Source organism: Populus nigra, chromosome 11 (genome assembly GCF_951802175.1).
Source record: "Populus nigra chromosome 11, ddPopNigr1.1, whole genome shotgun sequence".
Classification (NCBI taxonomy): Eukaryota; Viridiplantae; Streptophyta; class Magnoliopsida; order Malpighiales; family Salicaceae; genus Populus; species Populus nigra.
The window spans coordinates 13,668,070-13,683,926 of record NC_084862.1 but is presented as its reverse complement, the minus strand read 5'-3'; the positions used below and the strand labels follow the sequence as shown (position 1 = coordinate 13,683,926).

Genomic DNA, 15,857 nt, shown 5'->3' with positions numbered 1-15,857 from the left:
AGCTGTACCCTCCCTAGAGTAACTTTTATCCGTTGAGCGACGGCCCTTCCACTCGGCACCGTCGGATCACTAAGGCCGACTTTCATCCCTGCTCGACGGGTGGGTCACCCCTCTAACGTGGCAACCATATTGATAACAAAAGCACCAATTATATGCCGATTAGCACAACTATGGAGGCCATCGTGCCACTTCCTGGAAGCTGTTTGACTAGTTCTAGTACAAGATTGCTAAGGTTCATGTTGTTTTTTCCGTTGTATTTGTTTCGGCTAACCCCTTGGATGGCTGTCTTGTAATCTTTTCATCATCAAAACTCTAAAAAACATTTTTCTATTTTAGTCTCTCATGAATCTCTCCACATAATTTCAAATGTTCTTTTTTTATTTCCTCTCAAATTTTTCTATACTTCCTTTCTCATACTTTATTAACTTAATTATGCAAAAAATGTGATTTAAAGGTTTGAAAAAAATAAATTTTTGAATAAAATAATTCTAACGGATTATTATATCTTACAAGAGAAACGCGAGAAACGCGTATTAAATGCAAAATTACTCTTGTACAAAGGGGGCATTTTCTTTTTAGGATATCGCTAGTACATGCCACACCAGGGTTTCTCGTAAATCTTCATAAATTTTTAATTTCAACCATTTAAATTAAATTATCCTGGGTAATCCAATCATTTATGAGTTAAATGGTTTTCTGGGAAAGTGTCTGGCTGGTCTTCGGATGTAATCGGACGTTTTACGAGTGCTTATCTAAAGAACTTCTAGACCGATGGATTTTCAATGCAATGTCCAGTTGAGTGTGGAGATAACAGCGAATTAAGCTGAAAAGAAAAGAAGAAATATTATAGTATGAGCAAAAATCTCAGGTCGTAACACGCGCGTACGCCTCTGTCGTTCAGCTTTATCTCCTTGTTCACTAAGTCGTTGCCTTAAATTATAATTGAGGGCAGCAATACAATAATTAATTATTATTGAGCTGACCTAACAAATATTATGGTCGTTAGCCGCCGTGAAAATCATTAAAAATTAAAATTAGAGGAAAGTGCCTGGCTGGTTTTTAACTTTTTGGAGGTAATCCAACCATTTATGAAGGCTTATCCGAAGAACGTCTATACCGATGGATTCTTTAATGATTATCTCTTTGAGCAGACATTGACAATGGGAAAATATACAATGATTAGTTATTAGTGATCTCAATCCGCTTAGCACATTTAGCTGACATTTTCATTGGGCGGCCGTACAATAATTAATATGTTCTCTACGTATTAATGAATCTTTGACCTTTAATTAACATGCATTAATTACTTTCTTTTAATGAATTTGATGTATTTATGATCCAATCTCACTTTCAATTTATCAAACTGGAGTATGATTAAGAACTTGTTATGATTTTTGGATATAGCAAGTAGCGTTTGATTGTTGTTTCAAAAAAAAAAAAAGTTTAAATACTATCGGCATTTCTTGTTTTTGATGCAGTCTGCCAGAAAAAGCTGAAAGTTTTTGGTAATCAGATCATATTGTACAAATATTTTAATGGATTAGCAAAGTTAAATCTAAAAAGAGATTTGCATGTGCTAAGCTATTTGTTGATATTGTTTGGAAATATGGTGTAAATTATATTTTTAAAATATTTATTTTTTTATTTAAATTTATTTTTTATATGTTTTGAATTGTTTTGACGTGTTGATTTTAAAAATAATTTTAAAAAAATAAAAAAATATTATTTTAATGTATTTCAGCATGAAATTATTTTGAAAATCAACCGTAACCATACTCCCAAACATACTCTAATTTTTCGATTCAAATTCTACTCTAATTTTTCTAAAAAAATTCCTGAGGCTCAATTGTATAGAACATAGAACTTAAGACCGCTTCACCAGGCTAGACAATTTGCTAAATATTATCATTGGTTGTGTTTGTTTCCATAATCAAAACACATTTTCTTCTTCGAGTCTCGGTCTTTTATATCCTTGGAGAACAACTAAACACTAACTATAAATCATGAGTCGGAACCGAAACTCTATTTTCAATTATTCACCTGGCTGAAAATAAAATTTTCAAAATATTTTTATTAAGAAACAAAAATATGTCTCTAGGTAAAAAAAACGTAGCAGCGACTAACCAACCAGGAAAAAAATAAAATAGTACGTGGATGAGACAAATGAGAAAATGTTATATGATCGGACAAAATTTAAGCAGGTGAGATTTCTTGTTTTTTTCTTTGATGTCACTGGAACTTTTTTATTTAATCTGATGACGTTTGACATTAATGGCAACCTAAGTTTCAATATATTTTAGGAATAGTACATTAATGTTCTAAGCATATTCAAGAAAAACATAAAAAAAGACAATAATATTGTTGCTAAGCTACCATACGCAGCCTCAGTAGTGCTATAAAAGGGGAGCAAAGGAGATGCTCAAGTTGTAGTGAAGCAGAAATAGTCACAGACTAAAAAGTTGTATTTCAGTTTTCACAAGATGGGTGAGCACTTCATTAACCCTATTACTAGAGTTGTAATCATATAGATTAGACTCTGTAATAATCAAAGCTAATTTTGTTCTTGTTGTTCTTAGGGAATGGAAGTTCGAGTGGATCAGGTCCTGATGATCAAGGCTTTGCAACAATCCTCAGCATTGACGGGGGAGGAGTGAGAGGCATCGTTCCTAGCGTAGTCCTTACTGCTCTAGAAGCTAAGCTTCAGGTTCTTGAATCTATCAAAAACTCTAGTGTTACCCTCTTGTTACTTTTAATAACATCGATCAGAGAAGCCTTATACTAACTGCTATTTTTGTTGAATGTATATATAGAAGTTAGATGTGGATAACAAGGATGCGAGGATCGCAGATTATTTTGACTTTGTTGCTGGGACAAGCACAGGAGGTCTTATGACTGCCATGCTCACGACTCCGAATGCTGAAAAACGACCAACTTTTGCAGCAAAGGATATTGTCCAGTTTTATCTGGACAAGAGTCAACTCATATTTCCTCAAACCACCGAACAATATGAAAACGATGAACTTTTCGATGATGAAGCTGCGATCAATTCTGTCCTGGATGAAGCAAGAAACCAGATCCAGCAATATAAAAATGAAATGATGAGGTGAATTAAATCAAAGGGTCGGGATTGTGCACTTAATTTTTTATTTAAACAATATATATCCTGACAAAATACTAACATAATTTTTTTTCAGAAAAAAAAGTTTGAATTTCGCATAATTAAATCGATGTGATTCTCTTAAACAGGAATCATATCATTGTAGATCCTCTCATTTCTGCATTACGGTTTCTTCTAAAGTGGAGATTGCTTCCTAACTTTATCCGTAAGAAACTTCGGAGTCTAGTTTTTCCAAGGTATGATGGTGTCAAACTACATGAGATAATTAACGAAGAAGTGGGACAGAAACTTCTCAGTGATGCTGTGACTAACGTGATAATCCCCACTTTCGACATCAAGCTTTTTAAGCCAATCATATTCTCCAGCTTAAAGGTCATTGATTCTTCTTAATTATCTAATAAACACATACCAATATTCCGAAAGGTGCTTCACACACACATATATATAGTGATCTCATGCATCTTCTATTGTGAATAAAATTGCAGGCAAAACGTGATAAATCAACGGATGCTGGAATAGCAGACGTTTGTATTGGCACGTCTGCAGCGCCATATTACTTCCCTCCATATAATTTTAAAACAACCTTTGATTTCAACTTAGCTGATGGCGGTCTGGCAGCCAACAATCCTGTAAGTTAAGGGTTGCTATATGCTGCTATACAGGTTCTGTTAACGTTGCTAAGTGGATCTAAAACTCTCTGGAAGTTAACAGTACTTGGGTTGAGTTTTGTGTTGCTTCACTGTCAGAGTGCTAGCTTTCTTTCAATTAATGTTATAAATTTTATCAGTCATTGCTAGCCGTGTGTGAGGTGATGAAAGAACAAAAGATGGATGATCATAAGCTTCTTATTCTTTCACTTGGAACTGGAGCAGCTGATCAGAGTGAAAGGTATGTGGTTGGAGATCCCAGCAAATGGGGCCTCTTAAGATGGCTTTGGTATAGCGAGAACAACGGCAGCCCATTGATTGATATCCTGACAACTGCACCCGATGAGATGATTTCGACGTATATATCCACAATCTTTCAATATTGTGGTTGGGAAGATAACTATTATCGGCTTCAGGTATGAGTGACTCACATTTGAAATATTTTTCCAACTACATATATATTGTAGCCGTGTAGAAAGTAAGGAAAACATTTCCAAAGATTTACCTCAGTACTTATTTAAAATGGAGAGTTTCAGTCATCGTCTTTATCATGCACTTGTATTTCATGCTCAAATGATGTGCTGCAATTTGATAATCAACATAATTTTCAGGCTGAGATGAAACTCTCTGAGGCCAAGATGGACGATGCAAGCCAAGAAAATCTGAACAATCTTGTGAAGATTGGTGAAGATCTTGCAGCGACGCACGATGCCGAACTTGAAGCGTAAGAACTTGATTAAATGATAAATTTGTATTCCTTTTTTTCTTTGGTGGTTTTGCACCAAAATTAATAGCCTTGAGCATTATGTGGGTCTAATTTTGCAATCTTTGCATTGATTTTTTGCAGCCTTGCGCAAAAACTGATTAAGAACCGGAAAGCTCGCTTGGCCAGAATTTCTGGTTGATACATTCCAAGTACACAACTGTTTCTCCTCTGAAGAAACTATGATATCTACTATTTTATATGATGTTTTTGATTTGAGAAATAAATGGAGGCCTGCAATAACATGTTAGTGCTGGAGTCAACATGATGTCGAGGCCGGCATCGTTGCAAAACCAAAGCCATGTTGTGTGTTCTAAATTCAGGCTTCTTTTGTGAGTTTGTGTGGAGTGATGAGTTTGAAATTAAAACTTCTTGACGACTTTGTGTAAAAAAAATAATGTATTTTTTTTCTTGAGTTTACCATAAAACGAAAGAAAAAGGATCTCCATGGTCGTGTTGTGTAAAAGTTCATGTGTTTTGAATACTAGGTGATGAAGTTCTGTTTGGGTGTCTGAGACATGGCAAGATTGTGTTCTTTACTTCAAATGCATATTTTCGTATGATAAATTGTATGATTTTCTCAAACTGAACCCATTGTAACTTTTTATTCTTTCTCCCAAAAAGCCTTTCCATGCTCAACAAGTTGCATCAAGATGAACTTTAAATTAGTGTTATCAAACCCACATTGGATCAATCGGTCGACCAAAAATTTGGTAATCTAGCCATCAAACCAGTTTGTACTGAGATGAAATTAAGACAGAAACCCACAAGAGATACTCTCAAAACTGGTTAAAACCGGCCAAGTCCAATAAAATCTAGAGACACTTAACCAACGGGCCAAGCTTTGACTCATTTAATAAAATAAATTATTTTAAACTGTAAAATTTTAACCAGTTCGTCATTAATTGTATTTCATGTTCAAATGATGTGTTGCAAAAAAAACTTATATTATAGTACAATTGAATTGATTTGATTAGTGACCAAATTATTAAACTGGTAAATTAGAGATTCAATAATTGAACCGATAACACAAAGACCTAGTAGCTTGACCGGTCGTTTTCTAGGTTTGATTTAATACCATTGTTTTAAAAAGTCAAGTTAATATATAAGGTATAGAGTTCCTACATTGACAAGCATGTCATAAACGATATCCATAAACGATAAAATTATACAGCTAAATAAAACAAATAAAACATAGTAAAATGAGAAATAAGATACATAAAGATTTATATGTTTCATCCTATGAGATTCATGAGGAAGCATAAAAAAAAAACCCATTAAAAAATTATAAGAATTAGTAAATTACAATTACTCTCTATTAATAAACTAATTAATAGAAGAATAATTAATAAGAAACACCTCGCATCTTTTTCTCACAAATAGCTCATAAAGTGTCACTCTTCTCTTTTCTTTTTATGGTATCATGGAAGATTTAGAATACAGCCTATTTATAGGCTAAGCATCCCAGCCATTGCAATAATTTGTCACCGAATCAGTGCCTATCAATTTTGACTTTAGACACCAATTTAGTGCATGCACATGCTTTGTCAGGAGACCCTTTCTTTCTGCCAGCAAAAAAGGGCATTCCAAGATCGGACTAATAAATCTCACTTCGTTTTGGAGTTTTTTGGGTTTTTTTTCTAGCACAGTTAAAAAACAATTGGTAATGTAACAAACGATAAAAAAATATTTGGGGATATATATATATAATTTCATGTGTTACAGATATTATTTATGATTTTATTTAAAATAATACTTTTAATTATAATAATATAGTGAATAATGATATTAATGCCCACGCTATATTATTGGTATGTTGTGGGTCTGTATTAATTTTTTTAGTAAAATATTTAGATGTCATAAGTAATTTTTTAAAAAACAAAATTTAATAACACAAGTTATAATTTTGATCAACTAAATAAAATAGTTTTATTTGAATTATATTTAAAAAGAAGACAATCATAATAAATAAGAAAATTTATATATATAAAAAAATAATCACAATAACATGGTTGAAAAACTTTTATCCAAAGATAAAAAGAAAATATGTCATCTACTAAGTTGTGTTTAATGAATTTTTTATTGAAATTAATTTATAATAAAAATCGACACACATAAAATTTATTGAATAAAATAAAAGCAAAAAAAAATATTATACAAGACTGCATATATTAAAAATATAATAAAAATTATAAATAAATTATAATAACCTCTTAAAAAATTAAACACATTCATTATAATTAAAAAATAATTTCTATTTAAAAAAGGTCTAAAAAACCAAAAAACAATAATAGAGAAAAGGTATTTATTAAAGCATAAATTTAAAAAATATTTTAAAAAAGAACCAAAATGAAAAAAAATACATTATCAACTTGGATTGAAAAGTGAAATTGAAAATAAAAATTATAAGAATAAAAATCAAATTAAAAACACCAATACATGATAAAAAAAAATTGAACAAGTATAATTTCTCAACATGTTTTTTGACATAAACAAATTTACAAATGTAAATCGAAAAACTTATTTACCCATCGATTAAATAAATTACAAGCCATTATGTAAATACATGTAAACAAAGTCATTAACGATAAATAAAAACATAAATAAAAAACTAATATAGATCAAGATATATTATATTACAATAAAGGTCATTTACTTGGTTGTATTTAATGAATTTGTTTATTAAAATCAATTTATAATAGAAATCAATATACACATAAAACTCATTGAATAAAATAAAAGGAAAAAAATAATATGTAATGTTGCAAATAATAAAAATATTATAAAAAATAAATATTTAATCTATATAAAATAAATAAGAAAAAATTATAGATAAATTATACTAATCTCCTAAAAGAACACATTCAATATAATTAAAAAAAAAATTGTTATTTAAAAAAACTAAAAATGCAAAACAAAATAGATAAGAGGTATCAACTAAAACATAAATCAAAAAAATATTTTTAAAATACCTAAAAAAGGTATTAATTTTTTTTAAAAAAATAAATAAGGTCTAATATTTTTGGATCTAGTAAGTCAAGTCAAATACACATGGGTTCATGGTTTTTTCACTCAAAAACTTATTTAAAGCTAATTTTTTATCCAAAAAACCTATAAAATATTTTAAGAACCATGTTAAACTAATTCATAGCTTCAAAAATGCAAAAACCACCCCAAAAGTTTTTCAAATTCAAATATGTTTTTTTAATTCTTTTCAAAGTAAAAAAAACATATAATTTTAACATCTTTTATTATATGGAATTATTTAATATAAAAATAGGTTGTTTTGATGATTAAAGCCATCCTAGGTTTGAATGAATGGAGATGGTGAATGTAGGTGGGATCCAGAGTGATTCAGATTCGTCACTTGATCTTGATCTTGATCTTAACCTGCCCCAGCCACCAGAAGTCGCATGATTTTGTGGTTTTGTATAGAGGTATCTGATTTTGGAAGTCGTTTTATGGCTGCAGTGCTTGTCTAATTTCCTGCGTACGACAGGGTTGGGGATTAATTTAGTAAAACTAAATTCTTTCCTCTCCTCTCCAAGGTTGACAAGGCATAAAAATTATAAAATAAACTTGTTATAAAATAAACTCGATTGTAAAATCATAAAGAATTATTTTTAAAATACAGTAATAATTGCTTTTTAAAATAAATGATAAAAAATCAAGAGAATTTGGTTATTAGTCAAGAATTTGGTTATTAGTAAAATTTTACAAAATCTTTGATATGCAATCTGCATTACTCTCCTTACAACAAACTCGGCCTTCCTATAATTTTTATCAATATACATGGATTTTTTTATTATTTTTTTGCCTAAACATGAAAAACATTTACCAGTATACATAGATTTTTTCTATCTAAAAAAAAATCGAATTCACAAGAAATCAAAGTGCACTTGAAATTTCTTTCCCAATTACACCTAATTGTAAGCCAAAAAATATAATAAGAATAAAAAAACAAGAATCTTACTTCTGCAGCAAAAGGCCGTAATTTGCCCAGTTGCTTGTTTAGCCATTTCACCTGCAAGATGCAACCAGAGTATGAATTAGTAGTGAACCACATCCTAATAACGATGCAGAAGGTGATTTTTTTTCTTGATACATGATATGTTGTCCTTTAGCTTCACAAAAAACCCATCAGTATTTTCAAATAATCTTTGTTGGTACATATTTTCTTCAAATCATCTCTATTGAGTGACCCAAGAAGTTTTATATCAACTGCCTACAGACAGAAATTCGAGTTCGCATTTAACTTTTCAAATTCAATGCACCTCACAGTATTTTCAAGCAACTTCTACGGAACAAATAATAAAGAAACAGAAAGGAAAACGACAGGTATCTCAATCAAAATTAACAAACCTTAGCAACTCTTTTGGTGCTTCGGTTCTGCATCATGTGTTTCCATTCATACTCTAGCCATCAACCCGATTCCAAAGATGATCCCCAAAATATCCCTGAAATCAGCCCCATTTCCCCTAATTCCAAGCACAACCAAACCTAATCCACCAAAAAGAAAAAGAAAACACAACGACAAACAAATAAGAAAGAAAATAAAATCAAACAGCGATGCATTACGTCTATAAATTGCTATTGTTATTGTATATATGGAGAGGTTGAGGAGAGGAGTTTACAGTGGAGAGTTGTTTGTTTTCTCTCTCTTGAAAGTAACGGTTCCTTTCTTTCTTGAGTGGGAGATGCGAGCATTTAATATTACTCCATGAGAAAAAGAAAAACTAATGGAAGAGCAGAGGGAGGGCCAGGTATGGCAGAGGAAGGAGAGTGAGATCGCTGCTGTAGATGAGAGGACGCCGTGAGGCAGTCGTCGATATCAAAGATTTTCTCTTCAGAGATAAGGAATTTAGGGTAAAACATGGATGAGTGACAATTGGCATGCCGTTGTTGGTCTGGAGAAAACATATATTGCACTATTGCAGTGCAATATATCTTTTCGGCTGAAATCGTTACAACGATTTTGAAATCGTGTTTTTACGTGATTTCATTTGATTTTAATGATTTCATTTTATTTTATCTATTTTCAAGTTTTTAAAGTAATTTTATATATTAAGCATCTATTAATTTATAAAATCATATAATTTTACAAGTCAAATTATAATTTTAACAACCTTACTCCTCTTTCTAAAAAAATAAAATAGAACAACATTTGAAATATAAAAAGGATAGGATAACATTTGAAATATAAATTCAATATATTTTGGCATTAGTTTACAGTTTTTTTAATTTTGGTAAAATGGGCTTTCATATATTCAATGAAGTGGTCGTGTTAACCCCAAGTTTTTTTATTAATAAATGAAGATTACCATTAGAAAAATAAGACACAATCAGCACATGATGAGAAAAAAATTCACGTCTTTTTTATTAGTATATTATTTAAAAGTATGCTAGAGGTTATTTTTTATTTAAAAATATATTAAAATTATTTTTTATTTTATTTTTTAAAAATTATTTTTGACATTAGCATATTAAAATAATCTAAAAATACCAAAAATAATTAATTTAATACAAAAAAATAAAATAAAAATTATTTTTTAAAAAAATATTTTTAAAATACAAAAACAAACATTCACATTAATATAAAAATATTTCTTGTGATTCATTTACTTCTGATCTCGAGAGTGTTTTTAAAAATCAATGGCCAGATGATGATGCCTAAGTGGATCCAGTGCGGGTGTGTCCTATTGTAATGTGTAGTATTGCAATCTTTATTTGTGACTCTTGAGTTGTAGAAGAAAAATGTAATTATTGAGTTATATATTGTATCTGCGACTCGTGTTGTATTTTTTTATTTGTGACTTGATTACATATACTAAATTTTTAAATATTTTTTAGCATGTGTTACTGTACTAAATTTGTTTTCAACCATATAATAAAATACATTTAAAGCAGGGATAACTATCACTTTAAAAACAAGGAAACTTATTTTCTTAATTAATAGTCATTTATCCATTTTCAGTTTTCCATACACACCAACATTCTCTAACAAGTTTTAATGGTAAATTAGAAATTTTATTCACATTTCTTATAAATTTTTAATAATTAACCATACGTGATAAATACTAATTATTAATAAATATTATTTTTAATTAAGCACAAGTGATGTTAAAATGATATAAGAAAAATCTGCACACCAAAACATCTTAATATATCAAAATTTTATGTATTCAGGTTAATAGTTTGAGTTTCACAAATTTTAAAGCTATTGAAAATTTATATAATTATTAATTTTAAAATGTATAAAATTAATAATTACTCAGAGTCAATAATAATAAAAAAATATGTTCTTATTTTTTAGTGACCATTCATTAATTAGACACAGGCTATATATAGCACAAAGTACGTAACATGAACGGGAGAAGTCAAGCAGACAAGAAACACTTGACATTGCATGATTCTTCCATCATTCTACACTAGGTTTTGAGTCTCGAATTTTTTATTTATAAAATCCTAATTTTAAAATTTAATATAAATATATTTGGTTATGTGAACTCTAATTAACGATGGAAAAGGTCAAATTAATAAGCGGTCATGATCAATCTAACATAAAACATGGACGGAGAGGATTAAACTAACCTACATTTGAAACTAAAGGGTTTAACGTGGCCAAATTCAAACAGTAGAACAAGTATAGATTATGCATTTCAAATTTTACCGAATTTGATAATTAATTGAGCATTGGTTTTATTTAAAAATAAATAAATCTTATTGTGTTTTAATGGTAAAATATAAATTTATTTAAAATTTTAATGAATTTTTAGTAATGAATCACATACAATAAGTAAAAATTAGTAATTAAACACAAGTTGCCAAACATTTTAATATTTAAGAGTTTTATGTATTATTTGTTTAGTAGCCATTTATTAGACACATTATGGTAACACAAAGTAACGTGAGTGAGAGAAATGAAGCAGACAAGCAACCCTTGACGCTGCGAAAGAGACAACCTGCGACATGTCACATTGCATTATTATAAGAATTACTAAGTCTTGAGTCTCGATTTAAAAACAAAATCCCAATTTTAAAATTGAGTTCATGCTTGGTTGTGGGAACTCTAATCAACATTGAGCTGACTTTACTAATATTATGGTAGCAATTTCTTATACATCTGATCTCATTATGCGCAACCTGATTTGAGCTATAAAAGGGCAGCAGAGCCGATCCTTGCTGCTCAAGCTGTAGTGAAGCAGAAAGAGTCGCGAAACAAAAAGTTGTATTTCAGTTTTGACAAGATGGGTGAGCACTTGATTGACACCATGTTACTATATTTTTCTGTACAACCCTATGACTAGAGTTGTAATCAGAGATTAGACTCTGTAATTATTAATGCTACTTTTGTTCTTTATTAATTTTTCAGGGAATGGGTGTTCGAGAACATCAGATCATGATCATCAAGGCTCGACAACAATCCTTAGCATTGATGGGGGAGGAGTGAGAGGCATCATTCCTAGCATAGTCCTTGCAGCTCTTGAAGCTAAGCTTCAGGTTATAGAATCGAAAACTTCAGCGTTACCTTCATGTTACTTTTAACATCATCCATCAGATAATCCCTGCTTGCTACATCCTAATTGACATTTTTGTTGTATCTATATATACATATAGAAGTTGGATGTGGAAAACAAGGATGCGAGGATTGCAGATTATTTTGACTTTATTGCTGGGACAAGCACAGGTGGTCTTATGACTGCCATGCTTACTACTCCGAATGCAGAAAAACGACCTTCGTTTGCAGCAAAAGATATTGTCAAGTTTTATCTGGAGAAGAGCCCACTCATATTTCCTCAAACCACCAAACAGTCACTTGAAGACGACCACCTTTTCAATAATGAAGCTGCGATCAACTCTTTATTCCATGAAGCAAAAAAGCACGTCCAGCAATGTTACCACACGTAGGTCAAATGATTAAAAGGGTCGGGTTTAATTAGTACTGGCATGATTTAAACAATATATATCCTCATAAAAATGCTAGAATAATCTTCTTCTTTTTTTCAATTCGTAGAACAAAAAATATTGGTTTTTTCATAATCAAATTAATGTCATTCTCTCAAACAGGATGTGTCATGAAATTATAGATCATCTGATAGCTACACTGCGGTATCTTTCAGCGTGCACATGGCTTCCTAACTTCTTGCGTGAGAGACTTGGAAAGACTCTACTGTTTCCAAAGTATGATGGTGTCAAACTACATGAGGTAATTAACGAAGAAATGGGACAGAAACTTCTCAGTGATGCGCTAACTAACGTGATAATCCCCACTTTCGACATCAAGCTTTTTCAGCCAATCATATTCTCCAGCTTAGAGGTCATTGATTCTTCTTCATTATCTATTAAACACATACCAAAATCCCGGAAGGTACTTAGCATATATATATATATATATATATATATATATATATATATAGTGATCGAATGCAGCTTCTCTTGTAAATAAAATTGCAGGCACAACGTGATAAGTCAACGGATGCTCGAATAGCAGACGTTTGCATTGGCACGTCAGCTGTGCCATCTTACTTCCCTCCATATTTTTTTAAAACAACCGTTGATTTCAACTTAGCTGATGGCGGTCTGGCAGCCAACAATCCTGTGAGTTAAGAATTTCTATATAGTTGCTACTCTTTAAGATGAAATTGATTAGCCAGTAGTTAGTTAAGAGTGGGGAAGGTGAGATGCAAGTATGAAGATTACAAAAATGCGGTATAGAATTTTTATTACATTTCAAGATGATGGCTTGAATCTAAAGATCTCTGGAAAACTTGGGCTGAATTTTGTGTTGCTATTAGTCAGAATGCTTCCTTTCAATTAATGTCTTGTCTCCCCTTGTTTTCAATTGTATCAGTCATTGATAGCCGTGTGTGAGGTGATGAAAGAACAAAAGACGGATCGTCGTAAGCCTCTTATTCTTTCACTTGGAACTGGTGCAACAAATCAAAGTGACAGGTATGAGGTTGGACCAGATCCCAGAGAATGGGGCATCTTAAGATGGCTTTGGTATAGCGAGAACAACGGCAGCCCATTGATAGAAATCTTGACAACTGCATCGGATGAGATGATTTCCACGTATATATCCTCATTCTTTCAATATTGTGGTTGGGAAGATGACTATTATCGGCTTCAGGTATCAGCGGCTCGCATTTGGAATGGAATATATAGCAATTTGCCAAAATCATGAGAATTATAGAATTTAGTTAACTTACCAATATATATATATATATATATTTCCCCCCCGTATGCATGCTATAAATTATTTGAAGTAATCATTTATCTATGTGTAGCTAGCCGTAGAAAATAAGGAGGGGATATTCCAAAGATTTACCTCAGTACCTTTTTAAACTGGAGAGTTTCAATCATAATCTTGGTCATGCAATTGTATTTCATGCTCGGAAGATGTGCTGCAATTTGATAATTAATACAATATTCAGGCTGAGATGAAACTCTCTGACGCCAAGATGGACGATGCAAGCCAATCAAATTTGAAAAATCTTGTGAAGATCGGTGAAGATCTTGCAGCAAAGCACGATGCCGAACTTGAAGCGTAAGAACTTGATTAAATGATAATTTTTTATAATCTTTATTTTTTCTTCGGACACCCAAATCAATAGGATTGATCATTATGTGGGTCTAATTTTGCAATCTTTGCATTGATTTTGTGCAGCCTTGCGCAAAAATTGATTGAGAACCGGAAAGCTCGCAATATGGCAAGCATGGCTGTTTGATGATTTGTTAAGTACACAAATGTTTCTCCTTTGAAGAAACTATGATATCTACTCATTTTTATAGCATATGTTTTGATGATTTGTAAAATAATTGGAGGCCTGCAATAACGTTAGTGCTGGGGTCAACATGATGTTGAGGGTATCATTGCAAGACATTAGACATCTATTGTGTGTTTCTTCTTTTGTGAGTTTGTGTCGAGCGATGAGTTTCGTGTTCGAGTTGTGTCAAAGTTCGAGTTTCATGATTCTTTTAATTAAATCTTTGAGATTTTAAAATTAATCTTGATAAGTCCTTGAGATTTTAAATTCCGATGTCTGCTAGCAAGGGAGAAAAAGGAATTTGAAATCTAAAAATTATTAATGCGATTATCTTGTCAAATGATGGAACAATTTAGATGCCAAGCAAGGGAGATGTTTGTGACTTAATTATTTAATTGTAGTAATGATAGCGAAAACTTTTAAGTAACTAGATCTAGAGATCTAGAATAAACATATTTTAAAAGACATGTTCTATTATTCAATGACAATTCAAACTTGTCTTCACATGTGGCAATTGTAAGAAAGACGATCATGATTTTGGGTTGAAGTACTAATTCAAATATCGAACATATATGATCGTGGTTTTAACATTGAATTCTTCTAGATATTTGTAATATAGTCCACTTATGCAAATTTGTATTATCAATATTAATTATGAAGTATGTAATATCTATAGAGAGCATATTTCTTGTTCCTTTTTGTGATTCTCATTTTTTAAATTGTCCTAACTAGGCTTTCATTTTTTTTTCTGTTTAAAAATGATTCTCAAGGGCAATTTATTTTAATTTCTTATGGGTAAATAGTTTTTTAGGATTTGAGTTTGTATTATTGGAGAAAGTAGTGGGATAGTTCTAAAATCTCAAACCATTTAGTAAGTAGAGAAATATAAAAAAAATAAGTACAATCAATCATATAAAAGTATACATGAAATTTACGTGGTTTAGCACCTTATAATCTCCTACTTTTTTATAGTGAATATCTATAAATAAAAGATTACAAAGTGTCTCATAAAATTGTTCTCTTACCTAAAATTCAAAAGTGAATATCTATTTTTTTTTATCCTCCTTCTAGCCAACAAAGTGTAAAGAATGGAATCACAGACAAATAAGTCATACCCTGAAATATTGTCACTTGGATCCATAATGTAAGACAAACCCAATAAATTTCAATATTGTCTTAAATTGAGCAAACTTATGAAACATGAATTCCTCTTTGATCATCTCTACCGAGCACTTCTCAAATACTACACAAACCAATTAAGTTTAAGCAATGATTAAACTTCATTATAGAGATAGACTTCATCAACATATGCGATTGATATCTAAATTGAAGTGATATCTCACATTAATATGTATGATCTTTTCATAGTACATTCCATTCTTGACTAAATGAATAGAGCTCTAACTATTACTATGCATAACAATCAACTCATGTAACAAATAGCGATTACCAACCAAACCTCCCAACCATAAATCTTCTTTAACTACCTCTTTCAATATCATATATTTACTCTCTATTTGAGACAAGGTAATAGTGGATTGCAGAATTTCTTTTCAACTAAT

At 31.0% G+C, this 15,857-nt stretch overlaps 2 protein-coding genes and 1 long non-coding RNA gene across 4 annotated transcripts; 2 read left to right on the top strand and 1 right to left on the bottom strand.

Moving 5' to 3' along the window:
- Positions 1-2,376: 2,376 nt before the first annotated feature.
- Positions 2,377-5,113, top strand: LOC133667874 (patatin-like protein 2). The gene is made up of 8 exons (XM_062087559.1): positions 2,377-2,484; positions 2,577-2,704; positions 2,811-3,103; positions 3,247-3,490; positions 3,604-3,747; positions 3,906-4,181; positions 4,377-4,489; positions 4,613-5,113. The coding sequence occupies exons 1-8, from the start codon at positions 2,481-2,483 to the stop codon at positions 4,668-4,670; spliced, it is 1,260 nt and encodes a 419-aa protein (XP_061943543.1). The 5' UTR covers positions 2,377-2,480; the 3' UTR covers positions 4,671-5,113.
- Positions 5,114-7,202: 2,089 nt separating this feature from the next.
- On the bottom strand, positions 7,203-9,468 carry LOC133706253 (uncharacterized). Of its 2 annotated transcripts, XR_009844477.1 has the most exons (4): positions 9,163-9,468; positions 8,891-9,028; positions 8,502-8,552; positions 7,203-8,014 (listed from the first exon to the last, which is right to left on the bottom strand). It is a non-coding gene; the product is annotated as an uncharacterized LOC133706253 (long non-coding RNA). The 2 variants fall into 2 exon arrangements; XR_009844476.1 differs by lacking the exon at positions 7,203-8,014 and having other exon boundaries at positions 8,406-8,552; positions 9,163-9,465.
- A 2,195-nt stretch (positions 9,469-11,663) lies between these two features.
- LOC133667873 (patatin-like protein 2) lies at positions 11,664-14,536 on the top strand. The gene is made up of 8 exons (XM_062087558.1): positions 11,664-11,779; positions 11,901-12,028; positions 12,146-12,432; positions 12,596-12,845; positions 12,983-13,126; positions 13,380-13,658; positions 13,963-14,075; positions 14,196-14,536. The coding sequence occupies exons 1-8, from the start codon at positions 11,776-11,778 to the stop codon at positions 14,254-14,256; spliced, it is 1,266 nt and encodes a 421-aa protein (XP_061943542.1). The 5' UTR covers positions 11,664-11,775; the 3' UTR covers positions 14,257-14,536.
- Positions 14,537-15,857: the final 1,321 nt, after the last annotated feature.